General features: G+C 40.1%; 2 protein-coding genes across 2 annotated transcripts in view; both read left to right on the top strand.

The window, feature by feature from the left end:
* The window catches only part of LOC311057413 (uncharacterized protein), a gene marked incomplete at both ends in the record, with an annotated part of 61,226 nt that extends 47,433 nt beyond the window's left edge, over nucleotides 1–13,793 (top strand). Inside the window, 3 exons of the mRNA XM_084074372.1 lie at nucleotides 6,937–7,200; nucleotides 7,387–7,917; nucleotides 13,765–13,793. Of these exons, the coding sequence (XP_083930498.1) occupies nucleotides 6,937–7,200; nucleotides 7,387–7,917; nucleotides 13,765–13,793 (824 nt within the window). The remainder of the gene's footprint in view (nucleotides 1–6,936; nucleotides 7,201–7,386; nucleotides 7,918–13,764) is intronic.
* A 1,527-nt stretch (nucleotides 13,794–15,320) lies between these two features.
* LOC311057412 (uncharacterized protein) lies at nucleotides 15,321–17,052 on the top strand (the record flags this gene model as incomplete). Its single annotated transcript, XM_084074371.1, has 2 exons — nucleotides 15,321–15,475; nucleotides 16,013–17,052. Exons 1-2 carry the CDS (start codon nucleotides 15,340–15,342, stop codon nucleotides 17,050–17,052), a joined length of 1,176 nt encoding a protein of 391 aa, XP_083930497.1. The 5' UTR covers nucleotides 15,321–15,339.
* Between the last annotated feature and the right edge of the window lie 9,544 nt (nucleotides 17,053–26,596).

Genomic DNA, 26,596 nt, shown 5'->3' with positions numbered 1-26,596 from the left:
CACCACAAGCCATATGTATGATTTCATTTTTTTCTCATTTTTTGATGATGTCACTGCGTCTGCGGGACGTGGTCAAGGCCAAGGGTTGCCAAAATAACAGGGTCAGTAATCAAGCGCAGGTGTTGCTTGTGGCAGAGGCACACAGTTATTGACTGTGCTCGAGAATACTGTGTTTGAGAGGGCTGTTGGGCTGTATTCCCTTGCGTTTAAGGTTAATTGTATTTATTATTTTGTATGTTTAAGTGAAGACCAAGTGACAGAATAAATCAACCTTTTTGTTGAACTCAATTTACGGTTTGAACTTCAGTTTTTATAGAGCACACGTCTGAACTTAATCCCTGACCATCGGCAACCAGTAGTGCCTAAAAGTATAGGACTTTCCCTACATTACAGTATGTTTATTTGTCATGTCATGCTGATGCATTCTGCCTAATTCAAGCTACAGTAATTTCTAGTCACAGTTCTTTTATGACAGTTCCTATACATATTGTATTTGGATATACAACTACTATTCTTAATTCTAAACTGAAGTGTATACTATTTTGGTATTGTATCTCTCTAGCTAGATGACACCATTTGACTGGTGATATGTGTAATTATTGGTACAGACCACTTTTATTAATGCACTTATTTTGTCTCTATTCTGTTTATTACCAGAAAACCAAACATTTGTGTATTATTGTTGAACTGTTACTACTACATGTCTGTACTGCTGCAAAGGAGACCAGTAAAAAAGGAAAACCAAGCCTCTCTCTGTCCTATTCTTTCATATCTGGAAATATTAAGGGCCTAAAGTGGTGTTCTGGTCGACACACCGGCGTGAACCTAGTGAACAATAGAAATCAGCACCCCAAATTCAGCTTAGAGCATTCCCTTCACAACAGTAACAATATATGCAGGCAGCTATGCATTATTATAAGTATGTATAAGTTAATATAGCAAGTTAGCAACAGAGCTGTATCTGCAGACAGGACTGATGAAATGGGATTGTGGGTGTGTTTTTAGACCTTTTTGTGGCCCTACATCTTAGCACACAATATTATGAAATCTCATGATAAGTTACACCATTTTAGGTCAGCCCTGACCCAGTCCAATGTATCCATTACAATCAATCTATCTTACAGAGCTATGTTCCTGTTTACTAGAACTAGAACATTCTGGTACAATAACCAAACTCTAAACTGTATTACAATAAGTACAGTACTCAAGTAAATGTACTTGTGTTACTTTCCACCACTGCATATTGTAGTACTGTTACAGTATATAAACAATGGACAGTACCCGAGACCAACAGTAGGGGGCATCAATGCACCAACTGGCGTCCAGACAAAGTGTTCGTCAGAAGAAGAACATACCCACAATGCAGTAGTGAAAACAACATGGTGTGTTGACTGACTGTTGTTGACACTTTAAAATACCATAGATTTATATAAAAGTAAAATACAAAGAAAAGTAAAACGTGTCGTTTCTAAACAGTGTCGTCGTTAAGCAGCAGGAGGACGTTTGTTAGCAGCTCAACCACTGAAACACAGCAGGTAAAGATCAACTCATTATGTTGTTTCATCTATTTATAACATTTAAGATGAACGGATCACGTCTTGTTTCATCTATTTGTCTTTATTATAAACTCATCATTTAAGTTAGAACATAAATCTAATTACTCTTAACTGTTAGCTTGTGTACACTTGGTTAGGAATGATCATTTTCCAGTGTGCAGCGATTTAAAGGTGGTTTATTTCTCTCTGTAAACATATAGACAAAGGCACATTATAGCAACACTTCATTATAGCAACACTTCCACTCGTTGCCAACTCTGGTCCTAATCTGAACAGGATATAATATCACAATTATCAAATATCACTAAGGTGCATCTTCTTATTTGCATAAGATAGCAGTAAATACTTTCACTCTTACTGGTAAACTAGCTGTAGTTTACAACCCTCGTAGACGTATTTACGATTCTGACGTCTTCAATCTACGAGAGTTGTAGGGTGCACCCCCCCATGGATTCGAGCACTTTCTGCACTTTACCCCGCTACACTCCAAACATGTACAAATTGAAAATAAAAGGTGCTTACCGCAAAGCCCCAAATGTTAACGACCTCGGCGGGGTAGTAGTGATCCCCGTCGAGGTATATCTTTCAATAAAGAAGTCTTTTAATCCAGCTTGTGTCGGAATCTTCACTGTTCTTCTTTTGTTTTAAATGAGTTTGAACTGCGCATTAGCGATTTGGCGGTCGGGAGGTGTATTGCGCATTGAACACACAATGTATCAATACACCTCCCGACCGCCAAATCGCTGTTGCGCAGTTCAAACTAATTTTAAACAAAAGAAGAAGCAGTGCGCAATTACACCTCCCGACCGCCAAATCGCTAATGCGCAGTTCAAACTCATTTAAAACAAAAGAAGAACAGTGAAGATTCCGACACAAGCTGGATTAAAAGACTTCTTTATTGAAAGATATACCTCGACGGGGATCACTACTACCCCGCCGAGGTCGTTAACATTTGGGGCTTTGCGGTAAGCACCTTTTATTTTCAATTTGTACATGTTTGGAGTGTAGCGGGGTAAAGTGCAGAAAGTGCTCGAATCCATGGGGGGGTGCACCCTACAACTCTCGTAGATTGAAGACGTCAGAATCGTAAATACGTCTACGAGGGTTGTAAACTACAGCTACTGGTAAACAGTACATAGTATACAGAAATCACAAAGTGACTTTCTTTCTTGTGTCAAAATAATCACAATTATCAAATACCTCAAATATCACAGTATTGTAGTTATTAGAACAACAGTAAAACGTTTTTCCCCTTGTAAACAAAATAAAGATTCTCTTTAGCATAACTCTCACATTACAAAAATAATACTTGTGTTCCCCAAAACGAAATATATTAGCTGCATTACATTACTCTGGTTGCTAGAACCATAATGAAAACGTTTTACACAACACACCATTCACATCTCATTCATTCTAGGCTACAGATGAGCTTCTTAGCTCAACTACAGGTCACAGTAGGTATATTAACATGTAAGCATTTCTAATGACATCTAATGTGCATTCCACACACACATTTGCTTCACAGATACTCTTCTCTGTCTATACCTTCGTTTAACATGTTCACTATCACTTTTACACTTTATCTCATCATTTCTCACCTGTAAACATACAGACAAAGGCACATTATAGCAACACTTCCACTCGTTGCCAACTCTGGTCCTAATCTGAACACAGGACCCCTGTCCAACATATGCATTGCACAGTGAGTGTTTAGCTGCCCAAAGATTGCCTGTCCCAAATGCAGTACCCAGAATGATAAACTGTTTCACAGCTTTAGTAAATGTATCTTATGTGCCACGCGTTAACCACAGTTCACAGAATAATGTACACAACATCCTAATGAAATGAAATGAAATACAATAATGTATCAAATGGAATAATAAATAATATATGGGGGTATACCTGTTGTAGCAAATAATATAATCATGCATCTCAATTCCCAATATAATCATGTATCTCACACTTGTTATAAAGAGATCACAAACACAAACAATAGATCCATAGTAGCTGTAGAATGCAACTCTCGTAGACGTATTTAAGATTCTGACGTTTTCAATCTACGAGAGTTGTAGGGTTCACGCCCCATGGAGACAGGGACTTTCAGCACTATACCCCGTAGACTTGCCAAACATGTACAAATTGAAAAATAAAGGTGCTTAACTCAACGCCCCAAATGTTAACTCTCACTACGGGGTAGTAGTTTAATGTAATAATCCATATCTTTCAATAAAGAAGTGTTTTAATGCCGTCTGTGGCCGATTCTGTCGGAAGTTCCCAATGGGCGGTAGTATCGCGCCCCTCCGGTGAAACCCGGAATTACACTCAATGTAAACAGCAAGTAAACGAGGGTGAAAAAATGGCGTTCGGCCACAGATGGCATTAAAACACTTCTTTATTGAAAGATATGGATTATTACATTGAACTACTACCCCGTAGTGAGAGTTAACATTTGGGGCGTTTGGGTAAGCACATTTCCTTTTTGCATTTGTACATGCTTAGAGATCTACGGGCTAGGAGATGAAAGTCCCTGTGTCAACCCTACAACTCTCGTAGATTGAAAACGTCAGAATCATAAATACGTCTACGAGAGTTGTATTCTACAGCTAGCTCCATAGCAGCAAGACTAGCCCCGAAACATGACTGTATTGTTCAATAAAAAGCTTTTTAATCAGATCGCCGGGCATTTTCTCCGAATTGTCTCTATGCTTTCAACTACGCGGCCCTATTGGTTGAGAGGTGTATTGCACTCTGATACATTATAATTATTATTTTTTAATAGTAAACGGCCACGAATCTGATTAAAATGCATTTTATTGAAGATACGGGTACTTAGACCCTGGCGCTTTAACTTCTTACATCCGTGGCTTTGGGATAAGCACTTTATATTTGAAATTTGAACGTTAATGTAGATGGTAAATGTACAATTTTCAACAAACAGGAACAAGTAGCGCCATGACGCTTGTGACAGACAAGCGTCATGTGAACCATGGCTACAGCAAGACATTGATATACATTGTTGAGTTTTATGTTGTTGTTGACGTCACTATTATCATTGTAACCCTATAGTTACATCAGTGTTTTATCAGTGTTAATCTCCATATAACTTAAGCAACGAGGTGTAAACGTATGTAAACATTAGGAGGATCTTTACTCTGTCCACAGTAATTTGACTGTCAAGTGAAGTTAGAGCTCCATGTCTTCATGCACCAGACATTGAATCCTTACTAAACATTTGTCATGTTGTAGTAGTGTGTCATGCCTAGAATGACCATCCAGGTAAACCGCCAACACTATGACTCAGACATATTGGTCGGATGGGAAGTGTGACGTAGGTGTAAGTGGCCTGAATCTCTAGTATAATAATAATACCCAATGACTATGTTTTAGGGAGAAAATAACCATAATCCCATCTTTAAAGTCCTTATTCAATTCCTTCATTTCAGACCAGTGTGTGGAGTCCAGACTGCAGGTCAAGATGAACTCTCCAGACTCAGCCAGGGCTATCTCTATTAAACAGGAACCTGAAGACCACCCACACCTCGGTACGTTTCATGTGCTCACTCTTTCTTGAATGTTTCTATTTTTTATTTATTTGTTCTGTTGTAGGGCTGTCACTATATCTAATTTTACTGAGAAATAATCATGACAAATTATATAATGACAATGATAATATCCTGATGATTAAACAAATTGCTCATTCTGTCTGGTTGCATAAACATAAAAAACAAATAGAAGTGCAACAATTTCTGATTTTTACTGTACAATAACCATTGCGAAAAATATTTTGACACTGATAGTAATCATGCTGATATTTAGCTATCATTAAAATATCTAAATTAATTGTTAACCTTGTTTGTCTCAATACCATAACCAAAAAGCACATCTCTTTTGCGCAAATGCAATACTAAAGAAAAACTGCACCATGTATCTTCACATTGTACATAGTACATTCTATCTGGAGTGGAAAAATACTTCCTTGATCAGTGTGCAGAAATTTGGCGCTGATCGTCAAAACGGTTTGTGAGATTCGTCCCAGACACACAGACAGACAGATTCACAGACTCACAGACCTATTTCTAGACGTAAAGAGCCACGCTATAAAAACTATTTTACATAGATTTTAAACTACGACCCAACTTTCACCCGACATTTCAAGCTTTCATGTGTGGAGATGTTTCTGTTTCATGATGTCATGCACTTAACGGCATGAGATGTGATTGGTCTACTTTTGAGGGGAAATACATTCTGTATATACATACAGACAAACCCTGTTCTATACGAAATACATTAGCGTTCTCTATGAATAGAAGAACGTGTATCTGAGCCTGTCTTGCATCTATTATTTTAGAGTGCCGCTTTTTCCACTTTGGTGGTCACTTTTTTGGGGCGGTGTAGCCGCCCCCTATAAGTGAGTTTTGGACACCGACCAAAACATTTGTGTACCCCCTAACCCTTCCATTGTTAATGCAAATTGATACTTTTTTCATATCAGCCAATCACATTACAGCTAGTGTCATCACCACTAGCTGTAATGTGATTGGCTGACTTTGCAAATTCAGGACTGTGATTGGCTAGCGAAACACATGACACATGTGAAGCCCTATGAATAGCAGTATGGACTTTAAAAATAGTCATTTATCCTTTTTTTAAAGTGAGTCATGTTGTGATGACCACACACCGCCCACTTCACACTGGGTGTGATTTTTTTAATATACATGTTCTATATGGCTTGGCCTATGGCCAAATTTCCTCTGCCAGGAACCAATAACACAGCAAAGACAACACACAAGCCCTTTTAGACGCACAGCCAGATACTGAACCGAACCGAACCAAATGGTCCCTTACATGTCCATTTGGTTCCATCTATACACTCCAGAGTTAAATTAACACCAGTAAATTAACCCTGGAGGGGTCCCTGTGTACATTTTCTATCTGTAGTATGTGTACAAATTGGGTCCCTGGGAAGCAGGCTGGGAAGGGGGAAAAACACACGCTTTGTGTTTTTCACAGCTTGATTATAAATTATCAATATTTCTGCCATGAACTAGAACTTGTAGTTGCTGAATCTTTCTTATTTTCACACATATTAAACTTTATTAGAATTGTCTACGGTTTCCATATTTTTAGTGATTGACAGCTTGAAGAGACGATTAGTTTAACATGCAAATGAACTCTTTTGTCCCATCACAACACCCAGCGACCAAAATGATGAGATTCAAGTGACTAGAAAGATTATTTAGTTATGTATTTATCTTTCAGTGGGAATGCACCTTAAGTAGGTGATACCTCCTTTTGTACATGGAACATGGAGGATGGAAATGTTTGTTTACACTTCAGGAATCCAGTGTTCACTATCATGTTATTTTTCTGCTCCAACTAGACATCCTGCACATGGCTGTGTGTAAAGAGGAGAGGAGCCCCAGTCTGCTACAGGAGGAACCAGAGCCTCCACACATTAAAGAGGAACAGGAGGAGTTACTTCAAAGACCAGAGGAGCCTGTTGGGTCAATGTTGACATTACTAGCAGTGAAAAGTGAAGATGATGATGTAGACATCTCTTCACACTGTTCTGAAATTGAAGTTGAGCTTGAATCTGACACTGAAGACAGTGAAGACAGTGATGATTGGGAGGAGACCAGTGGAGGTCAGTCAGTGTTAAACGCAGGGACAGGACTTACATGGGTGTGGAAAACTGTAAGGTGGAATAAAAGAGGTCGATGGAAAATACAATTAAATCAGACATTTTAACAGGGAAGCTAAACAACGTATGTGTACTCTACCATTTTTAACCTGTCTTCTACCCTTCTGTCCTCCCCCCCCTCTCTCGCAGGAGTGAGGTTCCAGTCTTCCCAAACTCAGTTCTTCTCCTGTTCTGAGTGTCCATACTCCTTCACATCTCAGATCTTCTTCCATAAACACATCAGGAGTAAACACAACGACCTCTACTGCCAAATGCTGAGGAATGGAGAGATCACCTCATCAGCCTGTCAGCAAATCACCAGCTCTAAAACCAGCCAGGAACAAGGAGACACTGATCAACCAGGATCTGCCAGTCATCAACAGTTTACCAAGACTTTAACTCAACCAGATGGAGAAAAACCTTTCAAATGTAAATATTATAACAAGGGTTTCAATATCTCAAGTCACCTGAAGACCCACCAGCTTATCCACACCGGAGAAAAACCTTTCCACTGTATGCACTGTAAGAAGAGTTTTTCTCTGTTGGGTAACCTGAAGACACACGTGCGAATCCACACTGGAGAAAAACCTTTCCACTGTAAACATTGTGACAAGAGTTTCAGTCAATCAGGTTCCATGAAGACACACCAGCGTATCCACACTGGAGAAAAACGTTTCCAATGTACACATTGTAACAAGAGTTTTAATCAGAAGGGGGAACTGAAGACACACCAGCGTATCCACACTGGGGAAAAACCTTTCCACTGTAAACATTGTGACAAGAGTTTCAGTCATTCAGTTTCCCTGAAGACACACCAGCATGTTCACACTGGAGAAAAACCTTTCCACTGTAAATATTGTGGCAAGAGTTTCAATACCTCAGATAACCTGAAGACACATGTGCGTATCCACACTGGAGAAAAACCTTTCCACTGTAAACATTGTGATAAGAGTTTCAGTGAGTCAGGTTCCCTGAAGAAACACCAGCGTATCCACACTGGAGAGAAACCTTTCCACTGTAAACATTGTAACAAGAGTTTCAGTGTGTCAGGTTTCCTGAAGAAACACCAGCGTATCCACACTGGAGAAAAACGTTTCCAATGTACACATTGTAACAAGAGTTTTAATCAGAAGGGGGGCCTGAAGACACACCAGCGTATCCACACTGGGGAAAAACCTTTCCACTGTAAACATTGTGACAAGAGTTTCAGTCATTCAGTTTCCCTGAAGACACACCAGCATGTTCACACTGGAGAAAAACCTTTCCACTGTAAATATTGTGACAAGAGTTTCAATACCTCAGATAACCTGAAGACACATGTGCGTATCCACACTGGAGAAAAACCTTTCCACTGTAAACATTGTGACAAGAGTTTCAGTCATTCAAGTTCCCTGAAGACACACCAGCGTATCCACACAGAAAAACCTTTCCACTGTAAACTGTGTAACATTAGTTTCACTAATTCAGATCACTTGACAAGGCACCAGTGTATTCACAACATGGGGGGACAAAAACTTTCTGATATAAAGTAGCTCACTGGGAATATCAAATTAAACACCGGTGTTGGTAGGAAGGTGGATAGAAAAGCAGAAATGTTTTGTATATTCATACTGCTCCTGTCAACAAAAGCCTCTGTTAGGATTGATCTTTTGGAAACATTTCCCAGCTCTTTTTTTTCTCAATCCATTTGTCGTATATTAGCCTGTATGGCTTATATTTTATACAACAGTATGCAGGTAAAAACAGATTATTATTATAACAAATATACTAAAAGCTGAAGACTCAAAGTGTGTGTTGACTCAGACACACTGGCGTCGGCTACTCAAGGACTCTGCATAGCTGTGAAGTACAATCATTTACATGTCTTTGTCTTATCCTCCTGATCACACTTTGAGCAGGATAGAGCAGATAGGGAGACAGTAGAGACAATGTTGGATCTTCGTCTGATCAAAGGGGGATCTCGTCACCTACAGGGTGACCCCACACCCCACCCGTTTGTTTGTCATGTGAACCCACAGTTTAAAAGGTGAACTAAGATGTAGCTCAGGACTGGGACAGTCTCACACGACGTGAGGCTGCTTGGCGGTGGACAGGGGCTCTGCCCCTGGCTGCTTCTGCTTCTGCTGTTGTACTTGATGCTGAAATAAATGAATGAGTGGAAACCTTGGTCCTGACGTCTCCTCTCCTCTACTTTTATAACATCTACCAGCCTGCTAACCGCAGCTTAATGCCTCATCTGACACGACACATTCATATTTATTTATTTTTTATAGCTAGAGGATGCAAATATAGTCTATGGTCAGACAATAAGGACTTGTCCGGGGCATGTTAGAAAACCGTCTGCCTATTCTGATTTTTTTTTTTTTTTTTTGTCACTTTGACTCGCCGAGTCATAGTGACATGGTCGTGGTCCGGCCTAAAAAAAAAACATTTTGAATAATGAAATTAGCTTATCTACATCGATACATTTTGAGCTTGTAGATTGGTTATTTTCACTATTTAAATGTTTTTAAAAATGAAATAATATAAGATTGGCATCATAAGGGACATGGTGGTGCGCAAGAGTTGGCCCTCAGACTTAAAGGGACAGTACTGCACCAGTTCTACCAGTGGAAAAGTTAGTATGGAGTCATGTCTGATCCGAAATGACTACTGATTTGATTGGTTCAGTTTCTGCCATATTGCATTTACCTGTCCATGCTTCAAATTACTGTTAAACATTGTTGAAACCTGGAACCTTATTTTAATCTACAATTAAATATAATGAATTAATTATTGATGTAATATAGATAATACATATGTTCTGTAGTGTTTTACACATGACCAACAGGCAATGGATTTGAGAAGTATTTGTATTATTTATTATTTTTTAATTTGTGAGAGAAATGTATGCACTTCACCACTGGCAACGGTACCCCCTAGACAGAGCCAGGAGGAATTTGGATGGGACAAGCAGATTAAAGAAGTACTTGTAGGAAAAAGAAAAACCTTCATGTCCGACTCACAGTCCTATGAAATAATTGTTGTTATTCACTATAAATGGCTAACTATATACAGTATATGGTACAACAGTTTTTTTTCTTGCTGCGTTTCATTACACCCAATGGGAGGCACAATTTCAGTTATTATTTTTTTTACAATTAATGTTATGGCTATGATCACTAATCGCTATTACGTTGTATTACATTATTAGAGTGTTATTTGATATGAAATTAAAGCCTATGCAAAGCACTATAGCACACGCACACGCACACGCACACACACTATAGAAGAACGGAACACAGAGCAAGTAATTCAATTCAATTTTATTAAAGTGTCAAATCACAACAAGCTGTCTCAAGACACTTTACATGTAGAGAAGAGACCCGACAGTCCCACACTGAGCAAGCAATTTTGCGACAGTGGCAACGAAAAACTACAAACTAAACTAAACAGGAAGGGACAAGTAGAGGCATCCTCAGAAGTATATACATTTATTAATATACCAATGGAGCCAGGTCTGCAGACAGGACTGATAAAATAGGATTGTGGGTCTGCTTTTATAACTACTTGTGGCCCTACACCTTAGAACACAATGCAATAATATGAAATCTCATGATTAGTTAAAGACCATTTTAGGTCAGCCTGACCCAGCAGCGCAATTCATCTATTACAATCAATCAGTTAGAGGTTAAGTAAGTGTCTTGTCAGGGACACTTTGACACATTGCTGAAGCCTGGAATCAGACCTCTGGCTTCCCAGTCAGGCTCTCTAACCATTCAGCTATGGCTGCCCCTAATGTGTACAATGACATGACTATAATAGAGATAAACAGGGATTACATTATTGATAATTAAATAACATGTATTATTTTGATTAACTGCTACACTCCTAGATTTTACATTTTAACCACTAAACATATTTTACAGTTTGGCTATTCAAAAATAGCAGATATATAAGCTCATAGCGTGGCACTCGATGCCACGCTATGAGCTTGTAGATCTGCTATTCTTTGAAAGATCGTGAAAACTTTCGGGGGTCCTTGACATGAAAAGGTTTGAAAACCACTTGTCTACAGGTCAGGAAGGTCACATAGTACTGTTACTATAATGAACAATGGACAGTACCCGAGACCAACAGCAGGGGGCATCAATACACCAACTGGCGTCTGGACAAAGTGTTCGTCAGAAGAAGAACATACCCACAATGCAGTAGTGAGAACAACATGGTGTGTTGACTGACTGTTGTTGACACTTTAAAATACCATAGATTTATATAAAAGTAAAGTACAAAGAAAAGTAAAACGTGTCGTTTCTAAACAGTGTCGTCGTTAAGCAGCAGGAGGACGTTTGTTAGCAGCTCAACCACTGAAACACAGCAGGTAAAGATCAATACATTATGTTGTTTCATTTATTTATAACATTTAAGATGAACAGATCACGTCTTGTTTCATCTATTCGTCTTTATTAACTCATCATTTAAGTCGGAACATAAATCTAATTACTCTAAGCTGTTAGCTTGTTATAAAGTGATGAAACACTAACAATAGCTCCATAGCAGCAGCAAGACTAGCGCTGGTTCAGAGCGTTAGTGAGTTCCCTCTAGCGCCCTGGAAGACCCCTCGCTCTGCGCTTGTACAAGGAATTTCACTGTCCTGCGAGCGCGCAAGAGTAGTGAAAAAGAAACAAAACCATTTCGCTACTCACCTAAACAAAGGCTGTTTTGTGTTGTTCAAAGTCTATTCTCGGAGGTGGGAAGCCTCTCAGCACCCCACCTACTCTGTAAAATACACTTTTTGGGCAGAAAATAAAATATGTCAGCGAGACGGAAATTATTCTTATTTACTCCACTGCGCCCTCTAGATCTGGAGGATTTGAACTTACCATTAACCAAAATCTGTAGAGGGCACTGTGGAGTAAATAAAAATAATTTCCGTCTCGCTGACATATTTTATTTTCTGCCCAAAAAGCGAGGGGTCTTCCAGGGCGTTAGAGGGAACTCACTAACGCTCTGAGTCTGAACCAGGGCTACAGCAAGACTAGCCCCGAAACATAACTGTAATGGAGCTACTTGTTCCTGTTTTTTTTAAATGTTTACATTTACAACCATTACATCTACATAAACGTTCAGATTTCAAATATAAAGTGCTTACCCCCAAGCCACGGATGTTACAAGTTAAAGCGCCTGGGTCTAAGTACCCTTATCTTCTGCATTGTTCAATAAAAAGCTTTTTAATCAGATCGCCGGCCATTTTCTCCAAATTTTCTCGATGCTTTCAACTTCACGCCCCTGTCGATTGGGAGGTGTACTGCACTCTGATACGTTATAATTCTTTCTTTTTAAAGGTATACGAGGGAGTTCAGAGGTAAATAAACACCAGCAGTACTTTTCCCCGACCACCAGGGGGTGACGCAGGAGGGAGTTCCATAGCGAGGTACTTTTTGAAGGAATGGTGCCCGAAAACAGGTTGCTTTATTGGGATACAATATGCGGAAATTCCCGCCCTGCTGGTTCTCTGAATTTTTATTTTTAAATAGGCTCTTTCATGATAAAATTGACCACATATATGAAGTCAAACAACTAAATTCTATCCACACGCTATCTTAAAAGTAAATTCTGTGCCTCAGAAACGAAGTTTGAGAGCGTTTTAAAACCGAAAGTAAACGTTCATACGGACACGGACGCGCACATGCGTGCGTTAATTTACGTCTCGGACATAAACATAGAACACATAAACATTAGGGAAAATACGGATTTCAGAAGGAGGACTGTGTTTCAATAAAGGAAAACACCCCAGCATCATTATATAGTGGCTGATAGAGGGGAAAAAAATGCAAAAAATATATATATAAATATTTTTTAAATTTAGGCTTAATGTTCCCTACAATGCCTTTAAATAGAAAATGGCCGCGGATCTGATTAAGATGCTTTTATTGAACAATACGGAAGATAAGGGTACTTAGACCTGGGCGTTTAAACTGGTTACATCCATGGCCGGGGGGGGGGGGTCAGCACTTTATATGTGAAATCTGAACGTTAATGTAGATGTACTGGTTGTCAATGTAAGATTTTCAAAAAACAACAAGTAGCGTCATGACGCTTTTGACAGATGAGCGTCATGTGAACCATGGCTTCAGCAAGACATTGATATGCATTGTTGAGTTTTATGTTGTTGTTGACGTCACTATTATCATTGTAACCCTATAGTTACATCAGTGTCTTATAGCATTACAGTGGTTAATCTCCATATAACTTAAACAACGAGGTGTAAACGTATGTAAATTTAACATTAGGAGGATCTTTACTCTGTCCACAGTAATTTGACAGTTAATTTGACTGTCAAGTGAAGTTAGAGCTCCATGTCTTCTTGCACCAGACATTGAATCCTTACTAAACATTTGTCATGTTGTAGTGTGTCAGGCCTAGAATGACCATCCAGGTAAACCGCCAACACTATGACTCAGACATATTGGTCGGATGGGCAGTGTGACATAGGTGTAATGGCAATTTCATTCTTCCTTTGTGTCAATGTTGCACATTACTTCACAGGTGGTGAATGGAGTGATCCTACGCAGTAGAAAAGTAAAACACATAACAGATGGAAGTCCAGTCCAAAAATCCAGGGTTAGGTGCATTTATTGTAGTTTGCAGTTTGAAGTGAACATACCATTGAATAATGCAGGGTTATTTCTAGTGGCTCTGTCTGTCTGTTTGCTCTTGCTGCTGGTAGAAACGGTGTGGCTCCTAACCACCCTGTGTCCTCTGTCCTCACTAATCAGTGCACCTGTGACCCCTTAAGTAACACCTAGTGCTGTTCAAACCAGAGCCTTCTATTAGAGAGTTGCGCCAATGAGGGGTCAGAAACAGCGTCGGTCACGTGGTTCATGTAGCTGGAAATAGTGACAAGGAGCCGTCGACTTCAATGCATTCCATGAACTTCCGGTTTAGGGATTTGTCACTATTCACCAATGTATGTGTATGTAGAAGACATGGCCCGAAGAAGTGAACGGAGTTGGCGTAACTCTAATAGATGGCACTGGTTCAAACTAGAGCCCGCCACCCAGTGTCGAAAAATAATAATGCCAACTAAGAAATAATATACTACCATCAAAATGGCTCCTACAATAGGTGTAAGTGGCCTGAATCTCTAGTATAATAATAATAATAATACCCAATGACTATGTTTTAGGCGGAAAAGAACCATGGAATCTCATATTTAAAGTCCTTATTCAATTCCTTCATTTCAGACCAGTGTGTGGAGTGCAGACTGCAGGTGAAGATGAACTTTCCAGACTCAGCCAGGGCTATCTCTATTAAACAGGAACCTGAAGACCACCCACACCTCGGTACGTTTCATGTGCTCACTCTTTCTTGAATGTTTCTATTCTATATGTATCTGAGCCTGTCTTGCATCTATTATTTTGGAGTGCCACTTTTTCCACTTTGGTGGTCACTTTTTTTAAATGTACCTGTTCTATATGGCTTGGCCTATGGCCAAATTTCCTCTGCCAGGAACCAATAACACAGCAAAGACAACACACAAGCCCTTGTAGATGCACAGCCAGACACTGAACCGTTTTGGGAGTTTTTGTATACCTGTGAGTGTACAGAATTGAAACAAATGGTCCCTTACATGTCCATTTGGTTCCATATCCATACACTCCAGAGTTAAATTAACACCTGTAAAGTAACGCTGGAGAGGTCCCTGTGTACATTTTCTATCTGTAGTATGTGTACAAATTGGGTCCCTGGGCAGCAGGCTGGGAAGGGGGAAAAATACACGCTTTGTGTTTATCACAGCTTGATTATAAATGATCAATTTTTCTGCCATGAAATAGACACATATAAAACTTTATTAGAATTGTCTACGGTTTCCATATGTTTAGTGATTGACAGTTTGAAGAGGCGATAAGTTGAACATGCAAATGAACTCTTTTGTCTCATCACAACACCCAGCGACCAAAATGACGCGATTCAAGTGACTAGAAAGATTATTTATTTATTTGTCTTTCTGTGTGTAAAGAGGAGAGGAGCCCCAGTCTGCTCCAGGAGGAACCAGAACTTCCACACATTAAAGAGGAACAGGAGGAGTTACTGCAAAGACCAGAGGAGCCTGTTGGGTCAATGTTGACATTACTAGCAGTGAAAAGTGAAGATGATGATGAAGACATCTCTTCACACTGTTCTGAAATTGAAGTTGAGCTTGAATCTGACACTGAAGTCACTGAAGACAGTGATGATTGGGAGGAGACCAGTGGAGGTTAGTCAGTGTTAAACACAGGAACAAGACTTACATGGGTGTGGAAAACTGAGAGGTGGAGTATAAGAGGTCGATGAAAAATACAATTAAATCAGACATTTTAACTCATTGAGTGCTATTGACTTGTTTGACGTGTTTTACCGCTATGGCGCAACGTGCCAATGACGTGTTTGACGTGTTTTTGAAAAAATTATAAAAAATATTTATACATTTTTTTTGAAAAAAACGTTTAGAATCCAAGATTTCATCATTTGAAGATTTGCTGCTCCATTCACTTCTTGTTTAACTTTTTACTGGAAAATGCTGTATCTCGGCTCCTGAGCACTTTTTTTTTACTATGTATTTTTGGCTGGCACAGTATGCAATTATTTTTATATTTTTTTGGCACTGAGTACAGGGAAGCTAAACAACAGACTTGTTTGATGATGGAAGCTTTCAAGTTGTATGTGTACTCTACCATTTTTAACCTGCCATCTCCACTTCTCTCCTCTCCCCCCCCCCCCCCCCCCCCCCCCCCCTCCTCCTCCTCTCTCGCAGGAGTGAGGTTCCAGTCTTTCCAAACTCAGTTCTTCTCCTGTTCTGAGTGTTCATACTCCTTCACATCTCAGGTCTTCCTCCATAAACACATCAGGAGTAAACACAACGACCTCTACTGCCAAATGCTGAGGAATGGAGAGATCACCTCATCAGCCTGTCAGCAAATCACCAGCTCTACAACCAGCCAGGAACAAGGAGACACTGATCAACCAGGATCTTCCAGTCATCAACAGTTTACCAAGACTTTAACTCAACCAGATGGAGAAACACCTTTCCAATGTATGCACTGTAACAAGAGTTTTTCTCAGTTGGGTCACCTGAAGACACACCAGCGTATCCACACTGGAGAAAAACCTTTCCACTGTAAACATTGTGACAAGAGTTTCAGTGAGTCAGGTTCCTTCAAGAGACACCAGCGTATCCACACTGGAGAAAAACCTTTCCACTGTAAATATTGTGACAAGAGTTTCAGTCATTCAGGTTCCCTGAAGACACACCAGCATGTTCACACTGGAGAAAAACCTTTCCACTGTAAACATTGTGACAAGAGTTTCAGTGAGTCGGGTAACATGAAGAGACATCAGCGTATCCACACTGGAGAAAAATCTTTCCACTGTAAATATTGTGACAAGAGTTTCAGTACCTCTGATCACTTGAAGACACACGAGCGTATCCACACCGGAGAAAAACCTTTCCAGTGTATGCACTGTAACAAGAGTTTTTATCAGTTTGGTTACCTGAAGATACACCAGCGTATCCACACTGGAGAAAAACCTTTCCACTGTGAACATTGTGACAAGAGGTTCAGCATTTCAGGTTCCCTGAAGAAACACCAGCATATCCACACTGGAGTAAAACCATTCCACTGTGAACATTGTAACAAGTGTTTCAGAGAGTCATCTAACCTGAAAAAACACCAGCGTGTTCACACTGGAGAGAAACCTTTCCAGTGTAAACATTGCGACAAGAGTTTCAGCAATTCAAGTCACCTGAATAGACACCTGCGTATCCACACTGGAGAAAAACCTTTCCACTGTTAACATTGTGACAAGATGTTTAGTGTGTCATATGACCTGAAGAGACACCAGCGTATCCACTGGAGAAAAACCTTTCTACTGTAAACGTCTGACGAGTTGTTTTAGTAATCTAAAAGACACCAGTTTATTCACACCAAGGGAAACAAACGCTCTACTCTAAATTAGCTCACTGGGAGGATCAAATTAAACAACTGTATGTTGGTAGGGAGGTGGATAGAAAATAATAAATACCATTGCTATTATTACTGTTCCAGTCAACAGAGGCCTCCATTAGGACTTTTTTCACTTTTAAATCCTTCATTTCCTCAATCTGCAATTTCCTCAATTTGTTTTAAGTGTTAACAGTAACCCTATATGCAGCTATACATTTTTAGAAGTATATATGTAAATATACATTTGTTAAAGGAGGAGTTCACCCAAAAAAAATGTCTTATTTTCTATCAATTACACACCCCATGAAGCCTTGATTTCATGGATTTGTTTTTGTTTTTGTGGCATTCCTAAGACAATAATTTGATGACCGTGTGTATTTCCAGTAGGAGACACAAATAATCTACTTTGTGTCTCCTACCTGATACATTAGCCGGTAGGAGACAGGAATCAAATTATTAGCTTAAGAATGCGACAAAAAACAAAAAAGAATCCATGGATTCAAGGCTTCATAGGGTGTGCAATTGATAGAAAATAAGTCATTTTTTGGGTGAACTCCTCCTTTAATATACTAACAGAGTCATATCTACAAACAGGGCTGATGAAATAGTATCGTGTGTGTGTGTGTGTGTGTGTGTGTGTGTGTGTGTGTGTGTGTGTGTGTGTGTGTGTGTGTGTGTGTGTGTGTGTGTGTGTGTGTGTGTGTGTGTGTGTTTTTATACCCTTTTGTAGCCCTACATCTTAGCACACAATAATATGAAATCTCATGATAAGTTACACCATTTTAGGTCAGTCTGACCCAGTGCAATTCATCCATTACAATCAATCTATCTTACAGAACTATTTTCCTGTTTACTAGAACATTCTGGAACAATAACCAAACTCTGAACTGTATTCCATTATTCTCTTCTCCATGACTTCATTAAATATTTCTACCACAAAAATAGCTTCTTTGTCACAGTCTGAATTCATCCTACATTATGAATATAGCCTATCATAGAAATATTGATATATTCACATAGTTTGAAAAATATATAGTTAACACAAGTTTAATACATAGTATATGTTGGTATGTGTTTTATCCTGTAACATGGTATTGGTATGTGTTGTAAACTGCATTTCTGTGAGACGTGAGGATCAGACCTGTGCAGCATCAATGTGCAGTGATGGAAGCTCAAAGCTGTGATAGATGCAGTGCTGAAACTATCCATGATTTTGTAAGTGATTATTCTATAGATGACTTTTCAGATTAATCCAATAATATATATATTTATCAATAAATTAGGTTAACTGTGCAAGACTAGTGAAAATAGCTGATCTGCAAGCTCAAAATGCATCGCATCTGGATTCGTTGTGAACTTGTACTCAAAGTATTTTCACTCTAATTTGTATGATTTTTGCTAATAATGACATGTCCAAAACAGGGATCAATTAATGAATTGATTAATTTACTAAATTATTGGTCATCAATAACAAATATAAATAATTGACTTCATCATTTTGTTGGATGAACTGTTGCACTCCTAGATGGATGTTCTCTTCTCTTCAGGTCTGGAAGATCACATACTGCAGTACTGATACACAATGGACAGTACCCGAGACCAACAGTAGGGGGCATCAATACAGCAACTGGCGTCTAGACAAAGTGTTCGTCAGAAGAAGAACATACCCACAATGCAGTAGTGAAAACAACATGGCGTGTTGACTGACTGTTGACACTTTAAAATACCATAGATTTATATAAAAGTAAAATACAAAGAAAAGTAAAACGTGTCGTTTCTAAACAGTGTCGTCGTTAAGCAGCAGGAGGACGTTTGTTAGCAGCTCAACCACTGAAACACAGCAGGTAAAGATCAACACATTATGTTGTTTGATTGATTGATTGATTGATGTACTTTATTTAGTAAGACATGAGAACAGTACATGACAGTACATAACAGTACATGGAAGTACAAATTCGCAATACAAGGTCTACTAAACTGGATAGCTCAGTTAAGCACGCAGCTTGTTTAAGATGAGATCCCCATGCACACAAATCATGTTGACATATAAGAGACAGACAGATATACACACTACTATACAGAATGTCATACAATCAGTTTACAGGTTACTGGTATGAAGGGTGAAAAATATGTACAAAAAAGAAAGAGAGGGGGGGGGGGGGGTTAGGTTAGGACATGGGGTAGGTTAGGACTTGGACAGGGGCCATTTTTGAATTGCAGCCTCCTGAAGGTGTATCTTTAGGGCATTTTTGAAAGTGAGTAGGGTTTTGCACTCCTTTACTCCTTTTGGTAGGGCATTCCACATTTTAGATGAATAGCATGAGAAAGAGTTCATTCCCTTTGTTGTGCCAAATCTGGGTTGAACATGGTTTGTGGAGCTGCCTCTGGTGTTATGATCATGGACTTGATTAACATTTTGGAAGTATTTTGACAAATACAGGGGGATCCCAATGTTGTGGTGTATCTTGAAGACCAGGCCCATAGCAAGTTGCTGTACTCTGTCCTCAACCCTAAGCCATCCAAGCCTAGCAAAATGATCAGGGGTTAGATGGGTTTTGTAATTGAGGCCAAGAAGTAGCCTTACAAGTTTGTTTTGGGATGTTTGGAGCCTTGTTTTTAGGGCCTTGGAGGTGTTGTGATACCATGAAGTGCATGCATAATCATAATGACCTTGTATGAGGGCCCCTACAAGAATCTTCAGAGTATTTTTACTGACTTTACGAACAAGCCTCCACATCCTCCGTGTTATTTTGTGGACCTTTTTGATCGTCTTTTCAGCGTTTTTGTCACCTGAGAGGTTTGCCTCCAAGATGGAACCCAAGTAGGTAATTTCCTCCTTTCTTGTGATAACATTTTCACCCACTTTGATCGTGAAACTCTCAGCCTTTCTAAGGTTAGGGTTGGACCCAAAGAGGATGGATTCAGTTTTACCCAGGTGTAATGAGAGTTTGTTGTCGGAGAGCCAGATGCAGATCTTGTTGAGTTCAGTGCTGAGGGTTTTCTCAACCTGCAGCCTGTCCCTGTCCGAGACCAGCAGAGCCGAGTCATCTGCGAACAGGAACAGTTTGCAGTCGCAAGCTGAAGACATATCATTCACATATATCAGGAACAGTAGTGGTCCTAGTATGCTTCCTTGAGGAACACCACAAGTCACTGGGAGGGGAGGGGACTGGGTGCCGTTTACTTCCACCACTTGCTCCCTCCCTTCCAGGTAGGATCTCATCCAGTTCACCGACGTGTCGTCAAAGCCTATTGCTTTGAGCTTATTGATCATAATTGGGTGATTAACGGTGTCAAAAGCCTTCTGGAGGTCCAGCATGACCATGCCGCAATATTTGCCCTTGTCGACATCTTGTTTGATAGAGTCGTTCAAATAGAGAAGGCATGTGTCAGTGGAGTGGTTTGTTCTGAAACCAGATTGGAATTCGTAAATTAGATTTTTTTCGGCAAGGTACTTATCAACCTGTTCATAGACTATTTTTTCCATGACTTTCGAGATGGAGCTAAGAATAGAAATAGGGCGGTAGTTGCCAGGGTCTAATTGGTTTCCTTTTTTGTACAGAGGGGTCACTCTTGCTTTTTTGAAGTCGTTAGGGACCCGTCCCTGTATGATGGAGAGGTTTATTATGTGGGTAATGATTGGGGCAATGGAGGCGGCTGAGTCTTTTAGAAATTTAGCGGGGATGTTGTCGGGACCTGTGGCTCTGTGTTGTTGGAGTGCACTCAATTTTTTAAACACCTCATCTGTTGACACAGGGGAGAGTTTAAAATCGTCTTTGCGTACACCCTGTTTATCGTAAAATGAATCAACATACTCTCCACCATGACTCCCAGAGTGAGGGGGTAGTTTTTCAACTAACTCTGAGGCCACGGTCGTGAAGAATATGTTGAGGATTTTACTCACTTCCCGTTTGGATGAAATGAGAGTGTCATTCACCTTGAGGTTTATGTTTGTAAACCTGGTTTTCAATTTCTTGCTGCAGCCTAGTAGGTTGTTGAATAGCTTCCAGAGCTCACGTGGTTTGTTTTGATTTTCCTCAATTTTGCCATCGAGGTAGCTTTTTTCTGCTAACAACAGCATGCCATTAACCTTGTTTCTTAGCATGTTTTTCTCTTTTTTGAGTTTCGCTACGTGGGATTCGAGACCTTTATTGAAGCTTTTGGCAAGTTTGATCCTACTTTTATGATAGTCAGAACACTTTTTGTCTCTGACTTTCATGGTAGTAAGGATATCCGAATTCATCCATGGAACCGAGCGGGTTTTGACCCTGATGGTTTTCATGGGAGCCACACTGTCCAAAATTGGAATGAATTTGGTTTTGAAACCAAGCCAAGATTCGTCTACCTGTGTGCTGTTTAGTACGTCGGACCAATCCTGTTCCTCCAGTCTGTGATCTAAGTCCTCACTCTTGTAGTTTTTGAGGTCTCTGATCGTGACTGTTTGGTGGTAACCGGTCTTTGGTTTACGTTTCTTTCTGGTGCAGAAGATCATGTTATGATCAGATATGCCACAGGTAGAAACACCACTATTGAGGATTTTGTCCTTGTCCGTTGTTAGAATGAGATCTATGATAGTTTGAGTGGAAACACACAGCCTTGTGGGCTGAGTGATCAGCTGGTGGAGTGAGTGCCGATTACAAAACCCCCTGAATGACTTAAACACTGACGCTTCCTTACGGAGCATGTCAGTGTTAAAGTCACCAAGAAGTACTGTCTCCTCATTGTCCACTTTAGCTAAACATTCATCAAGTCTATCATAGAAATCAGTCTGGTTAGGAGGTCTGTATATGGTACCGACTAGCACAGGTTTAGCATTTTCAAAAATGATCTCGACCCACACAGCTTCAATGTCTGCATCATTCAGGTCTTCACGAAGGATGCAGACATTGTCTTTATGTACATACATGCATACGCCGCCCCCGTTTCTGTTTCTATCTTTTCTGAAAAGTTTGTAGTTTTCAATCTCAATATCAGTATCATCTATCGTATGATCAAGTTTCGTTTCAGAGAAAGTTAAAATGTCAACCTTACCATCATAAAACATCTGCTTGATTTGTGTTAGCTTGTCTCCTACAAGGGAATTCACATTGAGGTGTATCATGTGCAAGCCAACGCCAAACGATTTTTTCATTTGTTCAATGAAAAGATGACTGTCCACTGATAGTCCACAGAGAGAAGCAGTATCGGGGGGGGAGGGGGGTGTTGAGGTGTTAGCGTCCATCAAAGCCTCTGTTTCGCTGTGCGCGGCCATCTGTGGGGGTTGGGGGGGGGTGGGGGGTTGGGCATCGTCTGGTTCTCGGTGGTAAGCAACCAGCTGTGGGGCTTGGGGGATGGGGGGATGGGGGGTTGAGGGGGGCCTTCGTCTGTGTCCACGGGGGTCCATCCTGGTCCTTGTGCCGCCTGGAACCGCCAGAAGTGTCCGTGGATAGGTTTCTTCCGTTGCGCAGCGTCTCTCCGTCGCGCGTCGTGGAGCGGCGAGTACAGCTGTGGTGTTGATGCAGTCCGAGGGTGCGTTGGCTTGTTGGGAACGAGAGCTAGCGGCGTGGGTTTGTTGTTGTTGTGCGGCGTTGTCGCTGGCAACGATAGCAACGTTAGCAGCGCTAGCTTCGTTGGCCAAGTTTGCCTCTCTCGCCAGACGGGCAGAAGTTTGCCTGGTGGTAACTGGGCCTGGATTAACGTGGATATCACCCGACAGGAGAAGAAGAATGATGATTAAAAATCTTCGGTCCATGCGTCCTGTCGGGGGCGCGTACTTTCTAGTCGAGTCCATGGTTAGGAGCATATTGAGAGCTCCAGCCGCGAACCCCAGATGCTTTGTTTCTGTAGTGTCGAGTAGGTAGAAGTCCGAGTGTTTTTCGTTTTTCATTTCCCGTGGATTACCCTTTTCTGTCTCCATCAGGTGTAGATTTTGTGGGTATTCTAGGAATGAATCCGTCGTCCACGAAAGGATGAAAATGAAAAGTAAATCCAGTGAAAAACTGGCAAATATGTTGCCGTGAGAGCGCGTCTCCAAACGGGAGCGCGGAGAGCGCGTCTTCATGCGACTTCTCATCTCGACGTCTAGACTAGACTGGTAGCTAAACATCCAAATGAATGCGCCTTTTATCACATTTATCTGGAAAATCAGGTACTTTTTTACAACCCAGTGGTATTTTGGAGCAACATGTTAAAAGTGTTATTAAAAAAAAAACCAAAAACATTTGTTTTAGCCTGTTTCAGGCTGAGAAGAATCTGATGAATCTGTTTCATCTATTTATAACATTTAAGATGAACGGATCACGTCTTGTTTCATCTATTTGTCTTTATTAACTCATCATTTAAGTTGGAACATAAATCTAATTACTCTTAGCTGTTAGCTTGTTATAAAGTGATCATAAACGCTAACAATAGCTCCATAGCAGCAGCAAGAATACAAGAAGACTCACTCCAAAACCAACTCACCCCAACTCAAAAAGGAAAACTCACCCCGGATTTAGGAACACTCACCCCGGGGGGTGGGTAAACTCACCCCAGGACCTGAGAAAACTCACTCCGGAACACTCACCCCGCGGGTAGGAAAACTCACCCCAGAAAAACTCAATGGTGTAAAGTACAGTGAGTTTTTGTTTTGTGGGTGGGTTTAACTTTTCCCCTCTACACCAAGTCTGTATGTTTAAAAAAGGCACATCTACCGGTTTGTGAGCTTTCCTTTTTCACAAAATGCTTTCATAATGAGACATGTTTAATCCATACTGGATTAAATTCTTTATTTGAAGGTATAGAATTACCAAATTATGTCGTTCAATGATATTTTTGTGTTTAAAATATTGTCATCATTGTCCATGTAGACAGGAGGCAAGATTATATTGATTTCAGCAGAAAAGGCCAAAACTTGTAGAAACACTGCTCTAAATATCAGGTTTACACATAAACTACAAGTTGCTGTTCACCATAACACAACACAAGAGGTCAAATGTAGGAATAGATCAGTTTATTTGCAGTGTAAAACAACAGGTCAGAACACAGTTACTACGACATAACTGCATAGAAAAAAATGGCCAAAAGTGCCTATCTGAGCTGTTAAAATAATAGAGGAAAAAAGGCTTGTCAAAAATAGTAAAAAAGTTGCAGTGTGCTACTGTCCTTCAGACTATTCTTCAGGTGTCGGGTCGACCTGGCGGGGCGTGACAGGAATCACAGAGTTGAACAACATAATTTGACATTGGAATGTTCACTTTTCTGATGAAATCTACCTTGTATTTAAAGCACTTTAATTAGCTAAATATAATTGAACAACATAATTTGGTAATTCTATACTGTCAAAGAAAGAATTTAATCCAGATATGGATTAATCCAGATATGGATTAAACATCATTATGAAAGCATTCTGTGAAAATGGAAAGCTCACATTATGAAAGCATTCTGTGAAAATGGAAAGCTCACAAAGTTAAAAACCAGTGGGGTGAGTTTTCCACACAAAGTTAAAAACCATTGGGGTGAGTTTTCCGGAGTGAGTTTTCACCCAGCAGGAATAAGCAGCAAGACTAGCCCGAAACATGACTGTCATGGAGTTACTTGTTCCTGTTTTTTGAAATGTTTACATTTACAACCATTACATCTACATAAACGTTCAGATTTCAAATATAAAGTGCTTATCCCAAAGCCACGGATGTTACAAGTTAAAGCGCCTGGGTCTAAGTACTCTTATCTTCCGTATTGTTCAATAAAAAGCTTTTTAATCAGATCGCCGGCCATTTTCTCCGAATTTTCTCCATGTGTTTTCAACTATGCGGCCTATTGGTTGAGAGGTGTATTGTACTCTGATATATTATAATATCTTTTTTTTAAAATAGAAAATGGTCGCGGATCTGATCGAAATGCCTTTTATTGAACAATACGGAAGATAAGAGTACTTAGACCCAGGCGCTTTACCTTGTTACATCCGTGGCCGGGGGGTCAGCACTTTATTTTTGAAATTTGAACGTTTATGTAGATGTACTGGTTTTCGCTGCAAAATCTTCAAAAAACAACAAGTAGCGTCATGACGCTTGTGACAGACGAGTGTCATATGAACCATGGCTACAGCAAGATATACATTGTTGTGTTTTATGTTGTTGTTGACGTCACTATTATCATTGTAACCCTATAGTTACATCAGTGTTTTATAGCATTACTGTGGTCAATCTCCATAATAAGCAATGAGGTGTAAACGTATCTTGTAAACCAGGATCTTTACTCTGTCCACATGTTAATGAGCGCGATGCATCATTATTCAATACCTTGTAGATCTGCTATTTTCAGATCACCTACGTATTTACGGCAGGTTTAAACTGGTTACACTGATTTTGATAGTATAACATTTTTCTGGGAGACCCCCCCCCCCCCCGGATTTATTGATTGATTGGTGTACTATATTTAGTAAGACATGAGAACAGTACATGACAGTACATAACAGTACATGGAAGTACAAATTCACAATACAAGGTCTACTAAACTGGAAAGCTTATTAAGCACTAAGCTTGTTTAAGATGAGATCCCCATGGAAACAAATCATGTTGACATATAAGAGACAGACAGATATACACACTACTATACAGAATGTCATACAATCATTTTACAGGTTACTGGTATGAAGAGTGAAAAATATGTACAAAAGAAGAAAGAGAGAGCGGGGGGGTAGGTTAGGACTTGGGGTAGGTTAGGACTTGGACAGGGGCCATTTTTGAATTGCAGCCTCCTGAAGGTGTATCTTTAGGGCAGTTTTAAAAGTGAGTATGGTTTTACACTCCTTTACTCCTTTTGGTAGGGCATTCCACATTTTTGATTAATAGTATGAGAACGAGTTAATTCCCTTTGTTGAGCCAAATCTGTGTTGAACATGATTTGTGGAGCTACCTCTGGTGCTAGCAAAATGAGCAGGGGTTAGATGGGTTTTGTGATTGAGGCCAAGAAGTAGCCTTACAAGTTTGTTTTGGGATGTTTGGAGCCTTGTTTTTAAGGCCTTGGAGGTGTTGTGATACCATGAAGTGCATGTATAATCATAATGACCTTGTATGAGGGCCCCTGCAAGAATCTTCAGAGTATTCTTACTGACTAGACGATCAATCCTCCACAAATAGCGTGTTATTTTGTGGACCTTTTTGATCGTTTTTTCTGCGTTTTTGTTACCGAACTTACCGGAGAGGTTTGCTTCCAAGATGGAACCCAGGTAGGTAATTTCCTCCTTTCTTGTGATAACATTTCCACCCACTTTGATCGTGAAACTCTCAGCCTTGCTAACTTAGGACTGGACCCAAAGAGGATGGATTCAGTTTTACCCAGGTGTAATGAAAGTTTGTTGTCGGAGAGCCAGATGCAGATCTTGTTGAGTTCAGTGCTGAGAGTTTTCTCAACCTGCAGCCTGTCCCTGTCCGAGA

This window comes from Gymnoscopelus microlampas, assembly GCF_963454915.1.
Source record: "Gymnoscopelus microlampas genome assembly, chromosome: 12".
Taxonomy (NCBI): Eukaryota; Metazoa; Chordata; class Actinopteri; order Myctophiformes; family Myctophidae; genus Gymnoscopelus; species Gymnoscopelus microlampas.
The sequence above is the reverse complement of the archived record's forward strand: the minus strand, read 5'-3'. Positions and strand labels throughout refer to the sequence as shown.